Raw genomic sequence first — 17,746 nt, 5'->3', positions numbered from 1 at the left:
GCGGATCGTCGATAATTTCTCCACCACTACAATGTCCCAACATTTGGACCACCATTGGGTTATTGATGGGCCTCCAGGGCACTTCCAAAGCCGGGCCAGGGCTACCTTGGCAACTTGTTTAGAAACACATGGGCGCCATTTATGGACTATGCGGAAAGATATCCAGGACTAACCAAGAGACCCCCGCTGACAAGGTGACTTCAGTGATCAGTTCTTAATGGGTAAAGAAAGTAAAGATATACGAGGCTCTGGAAGAATGCAACCAACCCAGTCTGGGGCCCATTAGAAATGGACAGTATGCGAGTGGCCGGTCACTTCCCCCTCTAACTGCGAATAGCTGGTTTGAAGTGTTGTATATGTTGAAATTGCTGATATGTCATTGTAACGTTATTCTGAAATGTTTAATACAAATATCTGGTTAGAAAAAAAAAGTGCCATTTTACTTACCGGTACTTTATTGATTATCCTCTGGAACATTTCACCAACACAAAAACTCTTCCTTCATCAGACCCTTTTCCTAAGAAGAAGCTTTGACCTTTAGGTGCAATGTCCCAATCATCATAGAGATTGGATTTATAAAGCTAGGGTATATTTCTTGTGACTTGGTTTAATTCTACTGCAGCTCTACTTTCACTTTTGTTTGTTGAATACGTTATTGAATGCATTTCCAAGAACCTAAAGGTGACAGTGTAAGGTATACCTCATGACAACCAGACCAAGAACCAATAATCCTCTAAGGAAAAAAGCTTGATGCACCTCCTTGCAAGGAAAACAAGATTCCTTTTGTATACAGAAAGGAAAAAGGTGAAGAAGGGTGTCGTAGAACCCTACTGCCACAGAGCTCACTGGGTTAGTTCAACAAATGCAGACGGTAAATAGCAATAATCGCCAATCATAACGCAAATGCTATATAGTGTTATCCCACCACCCACATTGGCTACCACCTATATACATACTAGCAGACACCTATAGTCCCTTGACCGATTGGCCAGATCTAAAACTACCCCTGCCGTCTAACATGTGGTCTTCTACTCCGTCACCTTGGTTACTGACTACCTGATGGGCGAGTTACGTGATACGCTACCCTCCTCACAGGCCTAATCACATAGCTTTCACCTGGTCGTTACATGATGAACTCAGCAGATACTCTCGAGATCAAATTGGCCCTTTAGAATAAATAAGAACTTCTCTGGATCCCAGACACATGGGCTCCCCTTCGCAGGGCTACATTTGTTGGCCTCTCCTGGTAGTACAAATCACAGGATGTTCTCTGTGCTCCCCCCTTGTCAGCTGCCCCTCCTGGGGCCTCTTCCTGGGATTTTTCTAGACCACACTAGTCAGCTATACTCTGAAAGATTTAGGGGTCCTGTTTGTAGGCATCTGGCAGTTCAAAAGGGAGAGTCATTCTTCTGGGGGGCGCTAGGGTACTAAATCTAGACTGGACCTTTCGCAGCTCGAAAACTCTGCCCTGGATCCCATGGGCTAGTCCTTCAGGAACCGGCGCAGCCCTGTCTGTGCGTGGCCATTCACATTCCTTTTGGGTTTTGCAGACCTGCAAAACAAGACAATTGTATTTTGTGCCCTGCCTGTCGGCCTCTATGTTCGGTTTCCCTGCCGGGGCTTGGGATGGGAAAGTGATTCAGACCTCATTGCTATGCTATGCTGCTACTTTCGCCATGGCCTCTGGCAAACTAGGCCTTGCTTTAAATATTGCTGTATCTCAGTATTTCTCGCGGCGGGACCAGGGCCTACATTTGCATTGGCATACACTACATTTCACTTGTACTTTGATATTATTCATGCCGTATAACTGCGCCTACCTATGTTCCCATGACTAGTTGAAAACAATACATTTCTTATTCCTACGTTGCATGCCCCCCCCTGCAGTCACCCACATGCATTTCCTTACGCGCGATTATATTTTCCTCCAATCTAAATCTTTTGGGTTGCGCATGAGACCTGAACATGCATCCAAAACAACTGTATATGTTTATAATTGAGTTTGTAATATTATCACCTGTTCGTCTCATTTACTAGTGTGTGTTTTGGGCATAGAATACATATAGTATTTTTGTACTTGCCGGTCTTAATTGAATTATTATGTGCTTCACTGTGTGGACTCATTGTGGACCCCTAACACCACTCATCCTCTACTGAGGATAGCCTTGACTGCTCTTATCTTGATTGGGTTCTGGCTTACCTCTCAGAGTTCCCCTGTACACTATAACTAGGGTGGCCTCCTAAAATCTGTCCACCAGGCCAGATTTTTTAAATCCATCTCAACGGTAATGCTTTTCGGAGTGTTGCACAAACCCTTAGTTGTTGGCCTTTTTGGTTGTTTAATGAAATGTGCTTGCTCCATGAACACTAGTAAAGTGAAAATACACACCTAGAAGTAGCTGTAAATATTGTGCCTTTGCCATCTCTGCCCACTACACAGGTTGAAAATGCGGACCAAGCCCATTTAATTGCAATAAACTCTTAAAGCCTTTGACCATTATCCTTCAGCTCTCATGCACAGAAGCAGAGTTTCTTACTTTCCATACTAATAACCAGCCGAGCAAGGGCTGCTATTGTATTCATAGTCTGTGTCATTGTTCATCACAAATTGCCTAAGGCTGTCGGTGTGGTGGCGGCTCAGTCCAAATGTGCGTGTTCAGAGGTAAGAAATGTACCTCCCATAGGCCAACAGTGTGACTGATTTGCATATGGCTCATGCCCCTAACCAGAATTGTAATACTGCATTCATTTAAGTTCCTTGTTGATATCTGTCTAGCAGAAAACTGTCAGCACTTTGTTGAACAGGCAACATGACGGTTCTGTGATCATTCATCTTTAATCATCTTTTTGTCTTGTGTCAACAGGATGAATGCAGTTTCGTTGGAACGCTGGATCTTGGAGTGCTAAAGTTAGAACATTTGTCACCAATCAATCCAACGCTGTAAAAATGAGTGTCCAGGGGACAAGTTTCCCCTTTGACCTAGGGGGAAGCTTTACTGAAGATGCACCGAGACCACCAGTCCCTGGCGAGGAGGGCAAGCTTGTTTTGAGTGATCAGAGACCCTTAAACCACAGTTGTTACTCTGGTAAAGGAGATGGCATGAAAAATGAGACCTCAACGGCTACACCGCGAAGAATAGATTTGGATCTGGGGTATGAGCCTGAAGGAAGTGCCTCCCCCACACCTCCATACCTAAAATGGGCTGAGTCACTGCACTCACTTTTAGATGACCAGGATGGGATTAACTTGTTCAGGACTTTTCTGAAACAGGAGGACTGTGCAGACCTTCTGGACTTTTGGTTTGCATGCACTGGTTTCAGGAAGCAGGGTCCTGGTGCTTCAAACGAGGACAAGAGACTAAAATTGTCCAAGGCTATTTACAAGAAGTACATTCTTGACAACAATGGCATTGTGTCTCGTCAAATTAAACCGGCCACAAAATGTTTCATCAGAGATTGTGTAATGCGCCAGCAAATTGATGCAGCCATGTTTGACCAGGCACAGACAGAAATACAGTCCATGATGGAGGACAACACCTACCCAGTCTTCCTAAAATCAGATATTTATTTGGAGTATACAAGGACTGGTGGTGAAAGCCCCAAAATTTATAGTGATCAGAGCTCTGGGTCTGGGACAGGGAAAGGTCCCCCTGGATATTTGCCAACTCTCAATGAGGATGAGGAGTGGAGATGTGACCGTGATGGTGAAGAGTCAGCTGAGGTTGACATTCCCCCTGCCAGTAGGCCTACTGAGAAGCTGCTGCTTGAAACATCACTGCAGCACACACCAGGCTCCAGAAGATTCAGCGAAAATAGAGAATTCCGGTGAGCAATGACCTCTTGCACTTGTATGCCAGTGATCCTATGTGTGCTAATAATGGCTGTTGGTCTAACAATCTTTGCTATTTTGCTTGGTTGGACTTGAGGTTTAAAGTGGTCTAGAGAAATGGCTTGTTGGTGCTTCTTATAGTCTTACTAAAATGTGTATTTTTTTTTTATAACCAAGTTTTTTAAACCTGTAATGAGCAACGGTTAACAAACATCACATAGCAATATTGTCAAAATACTGAATTCTAATATTTTAGCATCTGCAACTCCGACTGAAGGCTGTTCAAAAATGTTACATTCTTTCAAACATCGATGCACAGTTTGATTTCCCATAATAAACCGAAAAGAAAAAAATGTACTTGAATATACATTCAGACATTGAGCCATCCTTATACTCTCAGCCTGCCAGGACACATTAAGGTTGTACACCGTTTAGCTGTATTGTTAAGATACGCAGAACGCGTTGCATAGAAGTCTCTCGTTGTGTTGCATATAGCAAGCATGAATTTTTCCATCGCTAACAATTCCCTTACTCTCCTAAACCACATCACTACCGTGGGAAGGGGGACTGGTTTGGGAGGTTCAGGCTTCTTCCGCAACCTTGGGAATGCACCACTTTTCAGCCAATAGTAACTTAGACATCAGCCCCCTTGTCTTGGCTGAAACTCGCCTCCCTACCGTTGTCTTGCTCCCAGTAATATTCTGGCCAGGTTATGCAGAACTTCACTGCACACTATTTTCACTGCACACTATTTTCACTATGCTGCATGATCTACAGTCTCTCCAGCATAAGTTCGACTGATTGGGATATTGCAAACCTAAAACATTTGGCGTTAAACAGCATACTATTTTTACAAAATTGTATATTGACTAGAATGCCATTCTATGGCCGTCTCTCCATATTCCGCCCTAAAACTCATGAAATTCTCTTAGCCTTGAGCCCCAGCGGGTGGTGATGAGTTTGATAACCCACCACTACTTGACATGGCATGCAAATAGCTAGAGAATTCATTTAATATTTATGTATTTATTTATTAGCATTTGTAGAGCGTGCAGCAGCCCTTGGGCATCGTGGCGCTTGTTACAGAGGTGAAAACATGCTGGTTACAAGATACAAGACAGCGTACTTATAGTTAAACAGATTGTAAGTGAAATACAGGACTTGGTTACATGTTCCTTGTGCTATTCAAAGCATGATCATAAACATAGCTTACTTACAGTGCAGGAAGTAGAAGGGGGGAAAAAGGATGTGAAGGCTAATTGAATAGTGTGGTTTTAAGGGTTTTGCGGAAGGCAGAGAGAGAGCGAGAGAGTGTTCAGCTCTGAGGGCATTGGGTAGTGCGATCCATAGTTTGGGAGCAATGTGTGAGAAGCTAATGTCTCCGGCTTTCATTCTTTTGATGGGCGGGACGCCGAGTTGATAAGCGTGGTGACTTCTTTTTGGCCGTGTGGCAAGGTCTCTGGTAATGGTGTCTGCCAGGTAAAATGGAGCAGAGAGAGTAATGCATTTGTGTGTCAGGGTGAGTATCTTAAAGTTGATCCTGTCTTTGACAGGTAGCGAGTGGGCTGCACGTCTAGCCTGGGTGATGTGGTCCCTTTTAGGGATGCTGAGGGCGGCTCGGAGTGCATTATTTTGTACTGTTTGTAGTTTGTGGAGGTTGACATTTGAGGTGCCTGCAAGGAGGGCGTTGCAATAGTCTAGTTTTGCTCCTATTGTGGCTCGGGCTATGGAAAGGCAGTTTTGGGTGGTAAGAAACGGCTTGATGGCATTTAGGAGTTTGGTGGTATGGGCGGATGCTGATGCAATGGCGTTGACCTGTCTGGTCATTGACAGTGTCGAGTCAAGATAGACTCCTAAAGTTTTTACAGTGTTGGAGACAGGTATGATGAAGTTGTCAATGGTGAAATTTTCATATTTTGGGTCCAGTTTGGGTAAAATTTCCCTGGGGCCTAGGAGGATGATCTCGGTTTCATCCCCATTTAAACAGAGTCCATTGGTTGCCATCCATGTTTGAATGGTAGAGTAAATTTGAAGGAGGGCTGTAGCATCCCGATTTTAGGAGCCAGTGAGGGGAAGAAGTACTTGCGTGCCATCGGCATAGTTTGTATAGGCTATGCCGAGCGAATCAAGTTTGTCGAAAAGGGGTTTCGTGAAGAGATTGTAGAGAGTAGTTGCGGTGCATGAGCCCTGTGGCACTCCGCAGAGGATGGTGGTGGCGGGGGGGTGTGGGGGTTTGCCTGATCGGAATACACTTTCATGGCTCTGCCTTCGAGAAATGAGGTTATCCAAGATGTGGCTGTATTAGAGAATTGGGCTGTGTTGGGGAGATGGGAGGTCAGGATGTTATGGTCAACCAGATCTAACGCGGCAGAGAGATCTAGGAGTAACAGCAATGCAGGTTTGCCTTTGTCCATTATCTTGGTGATTTGGTTTTTCAAATCCAGAAGGGCAGTTTCTGTGCCGTGGCCTTTGCGGAAGCCTGATTGTCTTTTGCCTAATATAGCGTTGGTTTCAAGGAATAGTTGGATTTGGGAATGGGCGGCTTTATCCAGGATTTTAAGGAGGAAGGGAACTGTGGTGATTGGACGGTAGTTGTTAGGGCAGGCGGGGTCTAATGAAGGCTTCTTTAGGAGGGGGCGAACCCAAGCCTCTTTTAGGCTTTGTTGGACCGTGCCTGTGTAGAAGGAAGCATTGATGAATGCTGTGATAATAGGGGTCAGTGCGTCAGAGGATTGCTTGATAATGGCTGGAGGGCAGATGTCTCCTTTGCAGGTGGAGGGTTTGATATGGAGGAGCAAGTCTGCTAATTCTGCATCTGTGACTTTTTTAAATGAGAAGAGAGGGGTGTTAGGGTGAGAGGTGGAGGGTGCAGCGCATGGTGAATTGTCTTGCTTGGGTAGAGCTTTGCGCTGTGACTGAATTTTTTTCTTGGAGTAGATTGATTTTGTTCAGGAGAGCTGACACCAGGCCTCTTCTTTGACAATTTCATCAGGGCTGGAGGGAGGAGAGATGAGATCTTTAAAGATTGCAAACATTTCTTTGGATTTAGAGCTGGCTGAGGTGATTCTGTGGTTAAGGGATTCAGATTTGGCTGTGAGTATAGCTTTCTTGTAGGTCACTGCGATGTTTTTGAATTCAGTAAGAGTGGTGGGGTTGGGTGATGATTGCCATTTAGCTAAGGCTAGACGTTTGTTGCCACATAGAATATATGGCTCATCCGTGAACCACTGGCTAGTATGCATAGATTTTCTTTCCTTCTTGTTCTCGAGTGGCGCTATGGACTCGATGACTTTGGTAAGGATGTTCGAATAGATGTTTGCGAGAATGTCAGGGTTATTGGTAGATGGGGGTTTAAGTTCTGGGATGTGTAGAAGAGGGAGGATGTTGGCTTTGGTACGTTTTTTAGAGCTATTGACTTTGGCTGCAGGGGGCGTAGGAGAGCACTTTGGGGGCAGGTCTGGACGGAATAGTGAATTGAATGCAATGGTGATCTGTCCAAGGGTGTGGTGCTATGTTGGTGATGGTGGACGAGCAATTGTGGTCTGCGATCCAGTCAATGGTGTGGCCTTTGGAGTGAGTTGGTTCCAGGATTTTATGGGAGAATCCTAGATCAGAGAGCTCATTGGCGAATGTTTCTCTTTGGAGATAAGTGACACACCTCCGCCTTTAGATGACCTGCGATCCTGTTTTAGGATGGTGTAATGGTGTAACCTAAGGGGAGGGCAAGTGAAATGGCTGATTCTGAGGCTTCGTGGAGCCATGTTTCTGTGATTGCTAGTATGTTAAGGTCGTGGAGGGTGATGAGGTCGTTGATCTCAAGAGCGTGGGCAGGGAGCGAGTGAGTGTTGATGAGGGCGCATTTGATGGCTGTATTGGTAGGAGTCATTTTAGGGGTGGGGGCTGGAGGGGGTTGGAGGTAGGGTATGTGAGATGTGCATCAGTGAATCTCAGAGGGGGGGTGTGTTTGGTGCTAGGGGGAATGAGTGGGATGGGTGGTGGCTGTGCATCATGGGTGCGGGAGCTAAGGCGAAGGATCCGAAGGTGTGTGGTGATAGGAGTGCATGGGTGTGAATTGGTTTCTGTGCGGGACCTGAGCCTAATGCATCTAGAATGTAGCCGGGTTTGAGCTTTTAGTTTGGTCCTGTGATGGCATGGTGTGATGATTGTAGAGGTAGATGAGGAAGCTATGTGCAGTAGTGGTGAGGAGTGTGTGTCTAAGAGTGGGGAGCATGGTGGCGAAGAGCCAGTAGGTGAGTAGAGTGAGAGATATGGTCAGTGTGGGTAGTTGAGACGTGAGTGAGCTGAGGTTGAGTTGGCGTGATTGTGGGTGGGCTGATCTGTGGGTGGTGAGGAGATGCATTTGAGCAGAGGACTGTTCGGTAGGCTATGCAGTAGTTAGGCAGGTCTGTTACGGCGCCTGTGGCAGATAGTGCATACAATACAAGAGCTATGCAACAGAATAATTTATGCATCAAAAAATAGACAGATTTGACATACCACTATGGGCAAATAAAGCAATGAATACACAGGGCTATGCAACAGAATAACTTATGCATCAAACATAGGTGAATTTGACATACCACCATGGGCAAATAAAGCAATGGATACACAGGGCTAAGCACAAGGTTATGCAACAGAGTAGCAATGCGTCAAATTAGGCAGATTCAACCAGGCAACTAGTGCAGATGGCGAATGGCGAATAATCATGTTTAGGGAGGAGGAAATGCTTAGACTCGGCAATAGCGGGTCGGAGAGGGTGGGTATCTGGTCGATAGGGTTAGAGCAGTAGTGATGGAGCACGGTGCTCAGCAGGTCAGCAGACGGCCCAGTGGAAATTATTATTATTTTTTTTTAACCTTAAGCGGCTTACTGATAGATGGGCATAGCGGTCCGCTCTGTGCTCTGTGAGGTATAGTTCCTGCGTCCCACGGCCACGGGTCAGCCCGGACATGACTAGACAGGTGTTGGCCTTTTTCTCTTGGGCCTTTGTCTCGGGGCCACACGCCTTACGCCTTCCGGTTGTAGTGGCAGCCTATAAGGAAGGCCATGATATAATAATAGAAACTATGCTCTAAATGTTCCACAGGGCCAAAGACCCAGTATTATGGGTGCATTAGACCATTTACCCCGAGACGTCTCTTGTTTAGTGTGTAGGAAGTAGATCAATTGCACTTAAGATGATCTCTTGTAATGTTGCGGGACTTAAAGATAAAGCCATTGATGCATAGTGTGTCAACTATATAGCTGGCTGCTGGCTATGATATTGAATGTCTCCAAAGAGCAGGACGGAGAAGGTATATTCTATAAAGGATTTTGTACGTTTTGTTACAAAAACAATGGGCAAGGGCCGTTTGAGTGGCAGTATCGTAACCTTGGTCAGGAAGTCTCTCCCATTTGTGATTTAAAGAGTTAAGGTGGAATGGAGCACACAGTTGCCGTAGTCCTCAAAACAGTTATTAACAAGAGCAGTCTGCTAGTTTACCTGCCCACCAAAAAGGGCATTAAGAGCTTTGATACTTGAAAGAAGGGATTGGAAGAGAACAAACTGCATATACCAATATTACACTAATGGCGTTCTTCAATGCAAAACTGTGCTCGACGAACAGAATTGGCGAAGATAAACTATTGTTTAAGGAACATTGTAGCATCACAGTGAGGAATCAATAAAATGATAAGTATGATGTCATTGGTAAGGCATTGGACCAGTTGATGAATTTCTCCCTGGTGGAATTAAACTGCAGATGATTACCTGTTCCAATAGGGGACGAGGACTTCAATAATTGATTATTGCTTGGTTGACTGTTATACAGTGCTACTTTTTTTGTGGGTAAGCGCACTGATGGTGATCATTTTCCTCTTATTTTAGCGATCAAGAACCCTACCCAGTTTTTAGAGCCGGACACTCTTTTATATACTGTTTGTTATATAACACCACTAGGGTTGGGACAGGAACACTATCTCATCAGCAAATATTGGTGATATTGTTGATGTTTTGAAATTTGCTCAACAAGACAACTTCAATTGCGATAGATTGTTATGAAATTCTAGCTGAAGTAATCTGGCAGGAATTTCTTTGTTTTGTAATAGTTACCAATAAAAAGGGTCACAAGTGCACAATTGTATGATCAAGAGTGTAGACGAATGAAAGGGGAGATATATGAGGCAGCCAAGGCTGGTTGACAGAAATCCTGTCGGCTATATGCACTTAAATTAGACTATACAAAATGCTGCATCGGAAACGGGGAGAGTTTGTTATGAAGCAATGGCAGCAGATGGAGAAGGTTGTGTCATTAGAAGACTGAAAGCTTGTGTGGAGTTTGGTAGCAGGGGGATTTGGACCGACTAACGAACAAGACAAGGGTGTAAGTTCCTTAGATAGATTGGTTAACCGTTTCCCAAAAATCTTTTACGACTCTGACTGGGCAGAAAAGGCGTCAGAGGTAGATTGTAGAATCGGTGACATTGTTTTCTATAAGGAACAAATACTTGCCTGCATCGAGGCTCTCTAATGGGAAAGCGGCTGGCCCGGATGATTTGAGGTCAGATTATTACAAATGGTCCCTGGACTGGTGGACATCCGTTTTGGAAAACCCTTTCAATTGGTTTGAGTAATCCCTAGATCTTGTAAAAGCGCCCTAATAGTCTCAATTTTTAAAAGTTCTGTGTTAATGATCTGTATTGCTATCTTCCCATTTCTCTTTTTGACATAACAAGTATGATTTTAATAAATGCCTGAAAATTAGGACTAGGTGTGCTCAAATAATATTTTGCAGGTTTCACAAGCAGGGTTGAGGAAGGGGTTTTCGACCATTGATCATTGTTTTATTCGAAATACTCTAATTGGAAAATACTGCTGTCAGAGGGGCTAAGTTGTATAGCATTTCCGGACCTCAAGAAAGCGTTCCATTCTGCTGATAGGGAGGCCATGTGGCAGAAAATGAAGACCTTGAAGGTCCCTCAGGGATTGGGATTACTAAACCTAATAATAAGATGTTACATGAGTACTCGTGCAGTAGTTGGGTGTTGTAAAGAAGGGAGTTTATTGGCTGATTTTATCCCAAATATAGATGGGTTAAGCAAGGATGCTATCTAGCTCCTCTTTTATTTATATAATTTTCAGCAGATTTTAACCCCATAACTAGTATGGGTGCATAGGATCCTTAATGTATGCAGCGGATGATACAGCCTTAATTGGTGTCCAGTCATTTTTTCGAATACAAAAGTTTCGAAAGGCAAACTCTCGATTTTTTTTTTTTTTTTTTTTAGGAATGCCATTCTTTCGAATTTGTTTGAAAATAATTCGAAAGTTTGCCTATCGAAACTTGGGTTGGGGCTTGGGGGTTAGGGGGTGGGAGGGTGTCATGCGGTTTGGGGGGGCAGGGTGGAGAACCCCCCCCCAATATACACTAAAAACCTGAAATGTTAAATGGAGCTGTCCAGTGCTGAAATTACAGCACTGGAAAGCTCCATCTCATGTTTCAAAGTTACCAAAAAAAAGCATTGAAATGCTACTTTTAATATGTAAAAGTGCATTTCAATTGAAACCAATCCATGTCTATTGTCGACGGATTGGTTTCGATAGAAATGCATTTTGCATATTAAACATAGCATGTCGGAGCTTTTGTTTTCGAAACTTTTGTTTCTCGAATCTTTTGATTCGAAACTATGACTATAAACCAATTGATGTAACCTGCAGTGGACTGCAGCAAAGTCTTAATTATGAAGATCATTTCTTCAGAAGCAATTATCTAAAGCTGCATATGAGTAAAACAAAAATCATGTTTTTCAGTAGAGGTAAAAACAATCCTTCATGGATTTTAAATGGTGTGAAAATCGAGGTTGTGGATGCTTTCTGTTATTTAGGGTTGTTTACAAAAAATGTGAAATGACAAAACACTTAGATTTGGCAGCTCTGAAAGCCCATGCAAGAATGGGGGCCTATTAAGATTTTATTATAAGTTTGGTGGTCGTATTTTTAAGAAGTGTTTCAATGTTTACAAAATGTACGTGGGGACTGCGTTGTTGTATAGGATTGAGATTTGGGAGTACTCAAAATGCTCTAAACTTGCTGTTATACCGAATACAATCTTAATGTTAACACTCCCACTGAGCCCTCCACACAGTGCAATGCGCCTGGAATTGCGGGAGCCAAAATTTGAATGACTGGTAAGTATCAGATTTGGGTTGTTTTTTTTATGAAGACTCAAATCATATGCTATAGATTGAGAACCCAAATATTCAAAATGTATTATTGTAAATTCCTCTGCAAGCATTGGTTACACTTGGTATAATGAGGGCTGTAAATTATTCAAGAAGTGGGAATTTGCAGATTTATTTATATATTGAAGCAAACTAATTCCACTCACTTAAGATCTGTTTTAAAGCAAAGAGCTCTATGCGTTTCTAAGGAGGAAAATCAGAGAACGGCATGAAACCTGGTATCGCTGAGGCTGTATGCCGCTCTTTGGGTGGATGCAGTGATAGGAAGTGAAGTGTGTAATTCTATGTCCCATGACTGTCTAAGAATAGTTTTGATGGTCTCCCAAATGGTCTCCCCATAAAGACTCGTACTAACTGGGGCGGGGGAGAAATTACTAATGTCTTCTTCTGTGATATGGCTGTCCCAGGGGATCTGGGCCATTTTCTATTGATTTGCAACTGCTTTATAGACTTGCGTGACATTGTTGAAACAGCATTTCATCCAGAATAATATCTTGCACTGTGGGGAGGCAATGCAGTGTATTATGAATTGCAATAATGTGGATTTTATTTCATATAAATTGCTTTCATTCGTCGAGCAAGATGTATGAAACGCTAGATTTTGTATTGATTTTATGCAGATTTTATGTGCGTATCCACGTATGGTCGGGATAGTATTAAAACAAGGTTTTCTCAATTGTTGGATGGTTTCTGAAACTGTTTTGGTATTTTATTTTTAATGTGCGTTTTATTGTTAATGGAGAAATCCAAATGTAATACAATTTGAATTGAAAATAATAAGATAACTTTGCCAGTTCAGTTCATCAAAACTTTATACTTTCTTTAAATTAGCACCCTCATTCCCATAGCTTGCTGTAATATTTTTTCAAAAGCTTTCCACTCTCTAGAACCACCGAGCTTGACCTCCTGCTATAGAGCATATGGCCTGAGGTGAAGTACTGCATTCTGTCTAGCTCCTCCAGCACAAAAGAGGCCTAGCATTCCTGAAAACATTTAATTTATTCCTTCATAAACCTATCCGCCATTTTACCACACCTATCATTCTTACACCTTGTTAACTTTCTCTCCTGGCGTAAAAGCGGGATTGCCCACTATGGGTGTAAATGGGGAAGGGAAGGATGTGATACCTCGCCTGACAGATACTTCATCCCAGAACAAGATGGTGGTCCACGCGATAGGCCCAAGAGCCTACACTTTAATCCTATCATTTTTTGGAATCGTACTCCATAAACAGCCATGGTTTTTCTGATATGGTTTGCATCCACTTGGCTAGCACCCATAGTTGTGCTGATTTTAAAGTATAGTACAGCACATCCCTCCCCTCTTTCACCCTCACCAGAAGACTCCAGGGGAACGTGGTTGCGTCTGCATAGACAACCCAACCACTATGTTTTACATCGGGAAGCAGGGTGGGGCTCGCTCTCCCATTCCCTCTCAGGAGGCGCAAAACGTGTGGCACTAGGCCATTGCTCAGCAGATATTTCCCTTTCCGTTTCACCTGGCAGCGTTCACAACACCATTGCAGACTCTCTCAGCAGAAATCTACGGTGCTGCCACGAGTGGGAACTCCAGCAGACCTAGGAATCTCTTCTCTTCACCAAATGGGGTAACCTTCAGCTCCATCTTTTTGCTACGGCGGCCAACTCAGTTTGCCAGCAGGTATCCTCGAGACAAGAACCTCGGAGACACCTTCTGATTCACTTTGGAGTGTCTGTTCCTGTGCGCATTTCTACCAGACCCCCTGCTGCTATGTGTGATCAATACACTCAATCCTTCTGCAGGATGATATCCATCACACCAGCGTGGCCCAGTCAGATCTGGTATCCAGACCTTCTCTGTTTTTCAGTGGCTCCAGCCGTCAAACTGCCTCCTCTTCCAGACCTCCCCTTCAGGGAAGGAGGGTCAATCCTGCACTGCGACCTTGAGTCTCTGAACCTAGCGGCCTGGCTCCTGCAGCCCTAGAATTCGGTCACTACTCTCCTTGCTCCATCTCGAATGCAAGAACATTCTGGCTACGGCCAGTGCTCCATCACAGCTTTCCTGCTATAAGCACAAGTGGAAACACTTTACGGTGTGGTGCCGTTCACAAAGGATGTCTTCACTGCGAGTCACAGCTCTGCAACCTCTGCCTTTGCTGCTCTTGATTGCTAAGTACATGTGTCTATTAACGTGTGTCCGGCCACCATATCCCCGCTATGCCTGGGCTCCTGGCAAGCTCGCCCTGTGGTCTTACTGATTCGTAAGCAGTTCCTCAAGGACCTCTTCAGGACATTCCCTCCAGTGAAGACTCCAGCTCGGGAGCTTAATGTGGTTTTATCAAAACTAATCCCACCATTTGAACCAATACATTGATCATCTTTAAAGTTTCTCTCTTGGAAGACAGCATTCCTAGTGGCTATCACTTCGGCCAGGCATGTTGTGGAAATAGGCTCTCGCGTGTAAGCCTCCTTGTATGTCCTTCCACCTTTCCAAGGTAGTTCTGTGGACCCATCTGTCCTTTATGCTGAAGGTCTCATGGAAGTAGCCTTTAGTCTTGCCAATATTCTTTGCTAACCAGTCTTCACCCGTAGAAAGGGCTTTGCATTCACTGGATGTTTTGCGTGCCTTGAAGTACTATGTTGCACGGACGAAACCGTTTTGAAAGACTTCTCAGCTTTTCATCGCTTTTGGACCGATGGGGCACGGGGTGGCTCTGCCTAAGATTTCCACCTCCAGGTGGCTCTCTGGTTGTATCATGCATTACCTTGGTCTGGCCAAAAGACTGTTGCCGGCCGGCAGAGAGCCCAGTCCACCAGAGCCATTGCAGCAAACACCACGTTTCTCTCTGGTGTTGCCTTGCTGGATAGCTGCAGGGCTGCTATGAGGCGGTCTACCCACACCTTCACAAGATTCTACAGTGTTGACAGGGATTCCATGAGGGGCGGAGGGATAGTCCTGGGTCGGCCAAGCAGTGCTGTGCAACCTGTTTGCATGAGGTTAGTCTGTTCCAGGGGTAAGTGTATCGCTTCTGTTGAGTGGTTGTGTATATGTAATGTTGTGTAATCGTATTCATGAGCATGTGAAGCACCCATGCTGGCGAAGCAACAAGTTACTTACCTGTAAATGCCAGTTCTCCAGCATGGGTCTTACATGGATTCACATGCGAACTCTCCTTCCCCTCAACTGCCACTTTAGATGCACCACATACCCAGCCACATTCTAACCTTCCTCTCAGATGAACTTGTCACTATCAAGCTACCAATGACACCCACACGAACCATAACCATTCACCTTACTTACAGACCACCAGGTCTCTTATCCTCCTTCGAGAACGGCATAACCTTACTCCTCACAGCCAACATAAAGCCAGGCTCACAAGTGATGTTCCTGCGAGACCTTAACCTAGGTCTTCATGACCCCAAAGATGCTAATGCACTAATAAACGCTAATAGTATCCCAGAGCTAGGTTTCACACAACGTATCTCCCAACCCACACACGATAAAGGTAGACTACTAGACAGGATCACTGACTTCAACTGCAATATTAACATCCTTTCCAACCACCCTTGTGCCTGGTCCGACCATCACACTATTATCTTATCACTACAGGACGCCAACCTCTCCAACGTAGAAAAACCTCCCAAACTCTCGAGAAACATGCGCAACCTAACTCCTGATCAACTTCTCCCCTTTCTCAAGTCTCTCACTAACCCTGCCATCTCTAATATCGACACAACCACTCTAGTGGACTCTTACAACACCACCATTCTGAATACCCATCAACATGATCGCTCCTCTAAAAATGCGGAAAGCCAAACCACGTTCACACTTAAACACCTGGTTCACCCCACACCTTGGAACCCTGCGCAAGAATAAAAGAGCTGCCAATGTCTGCTGGAAAAACTTCCCTTCAGTAGCCAATAAAGAGACCTTCCTAACAGCCACATCTAATTACAAAACAGCAATTTTCCTTGCCAAAAGTGATTCTTACAATGATCGAATCTCCAAAGCTAAATCCAACACTAAATAATTATTTAGCATCCTTCGAGAGCTTGAAACCCCCTCTGTTCCACCTGTAACTTGCGTTGAAGACGTTACAAGGTGCACCAATATTCAGTCAGCACTCTTGAACAAAATTGAGCTTCTACAAACTAAAATAGAGAAAAAGAGAGCGAGCCTGACTACCAACACTGCCCCTCTGATAACCCAAACACCCCCTTCTGATGAACATGACCTGTTCAAATTCACACCTCTTGCCACAAAGGATGTTGAGGATATTATCTTGAGTCTGAAAGCATCTGGAGGCCGAGGCGATGTCTGCCCTGCATCAATTATTAAAGAGTCAGCTAAAGAGCGTGCACCCTTTATCACAACCCTAATCAATGCTTCCTTTGCAACCAACATAGTACCGACGAATTTGAAGGATGCCTGGGTCATGCCACTTCTAAAGTAACCAACTCTAGACCCCAACACCCCAACGAATTATGGACCTATCACAACTGTGTCCTTTCTCCTTAAAATTCTGGATAGGGCTGCCTATCTACAGAGCCAGCATTACCTGGAAAGCAAAAATCTACTAGGACTCTGCCAATCAGGTTTCCGACATAGACATGGCACGTAGACAGCCCTGTTAGACCTAGTAACACAAATGAAGGTCATAAAAGATGAAGGCAATTGGGCACTCCTTTTGCTACTAGATCTATCAGCGGCCTTTGATTTGGTGGACCACAAAGTCCTTTGCAAACATCTCTCATCTGGAGCACATTTCTCTGACGAAAGCACCTCTTGGATTCAGTCCTTCTTAAACAATAGAACCACTAGAATCTTCTCTCCCTCAGCCTCTGCGACCCCAGTCCCCGTCATCTGCGGAGTACCCCAAGGATCACGCACCTCACCCACCCTATACAATATTTTCACGAAGCCCCTCTTCGACGACTTAGACCAGTTGGGTGTCTCCTATACAAACTAAGCGGATGACACCCAAATCCTTATTCCCATCTCTGGTGACTACAGCACAGACTCCAAGCGACTAAATGACATCTACCAAATCATCCAAGCCTGGATGGCCAAACACGGGCTATGTCTCAATGACGACAAGACTGAGCTGCTCCTTGTGGGAACTCAAGCCAGACTTAACAGACTCGACAAACAATTCAATGCCTTCAATATTGATGGTAACATTAGTACGGTCTCAAAAGATGTAGAAACTCTAGGTATCTACATCGTCTCCTCCATCTCTTTGAGAAGACAAATCAACGCAACGGCCTCCACTACTGTATACACGTGCAAGCTTATCAATGCCTGCAGACCATTTCTGACCACAGGTAACTGCATTACTCTTGCCAGAGCCCTAGTATTATCCAAGATAGACTACTGCAATGCTCTCTACCTTGGCATCAATGCACTCTACCTTGGCATCAACAAACACAACCTGAAAAAGCTTCAGATCCTCCAAAATACTGCACTCAGATCAGCAACAAACCACCCCAGATCTCACCACATCACAGAGCTAAGGCACAGTGTGCACTGGCTGTCTGTCCCCCAAAGAATTTGTCTCAAAACCCTTGCTTACTTTCAAATGCTTACACAACTTAGAACCGAAGTACCGGTGTAACAAATTCATCTGGAAATCTTCGGGCCGGCCTACTAGATCTGCATAGTCCAACTGCCTGACCATTCCTAGGTTCAAGCTCCAAAAGGCAGCCAGCAATAGTTTCC

At 44.4% G+C, this 17,746-nt stretch overlaps 1 protein-coding gene across 2 annotated transcripts in view; it reads left to right on the top strand.

Moving 5' to 3' along the window:
- The window catches only part of AXIN1 (axin 1), a 486,191-nt gene that overhangs the window by 24,607 nt on the left and 443,838 nt on the right, over positions 1-17,746 (top strand). For both annotated transcript variants that reach the window (XM_069646773.1, XM_069646774.1), the window contains exon 2: positions 2,865-3,825. In XM_069646773.1, coding sequence (XP_069502874.1) covers positions 2,870-3,825 — 956 coding nt within the window. In that variant the 5' untranslated portion in view covers positions 2,865-2,869. The remainder of the gene's footprint in view (positions 1-2,864; positions 3,826-17,746) is intronic.

Source organism: Ambystoma mexicanum, chromosome 2q, assembly GCF_040938575.1.
Source record: "Ambystoma mexicanum isolate Mex_15411 chromosome 2q, UKY_AmexF1_1, whole genome shotgun sequence".
NCBI lineage: Eukaryota > Metazoa > Chordata > Amphibia > Caudata > Ambystomatidae > Ambystoma > Ambystoma mexicanum.
The sequence above is the reverse complement of the archived record's forward strand: the minus strand, read 5'-3'. Positions and strand labels throughout refer to the sequence as shown.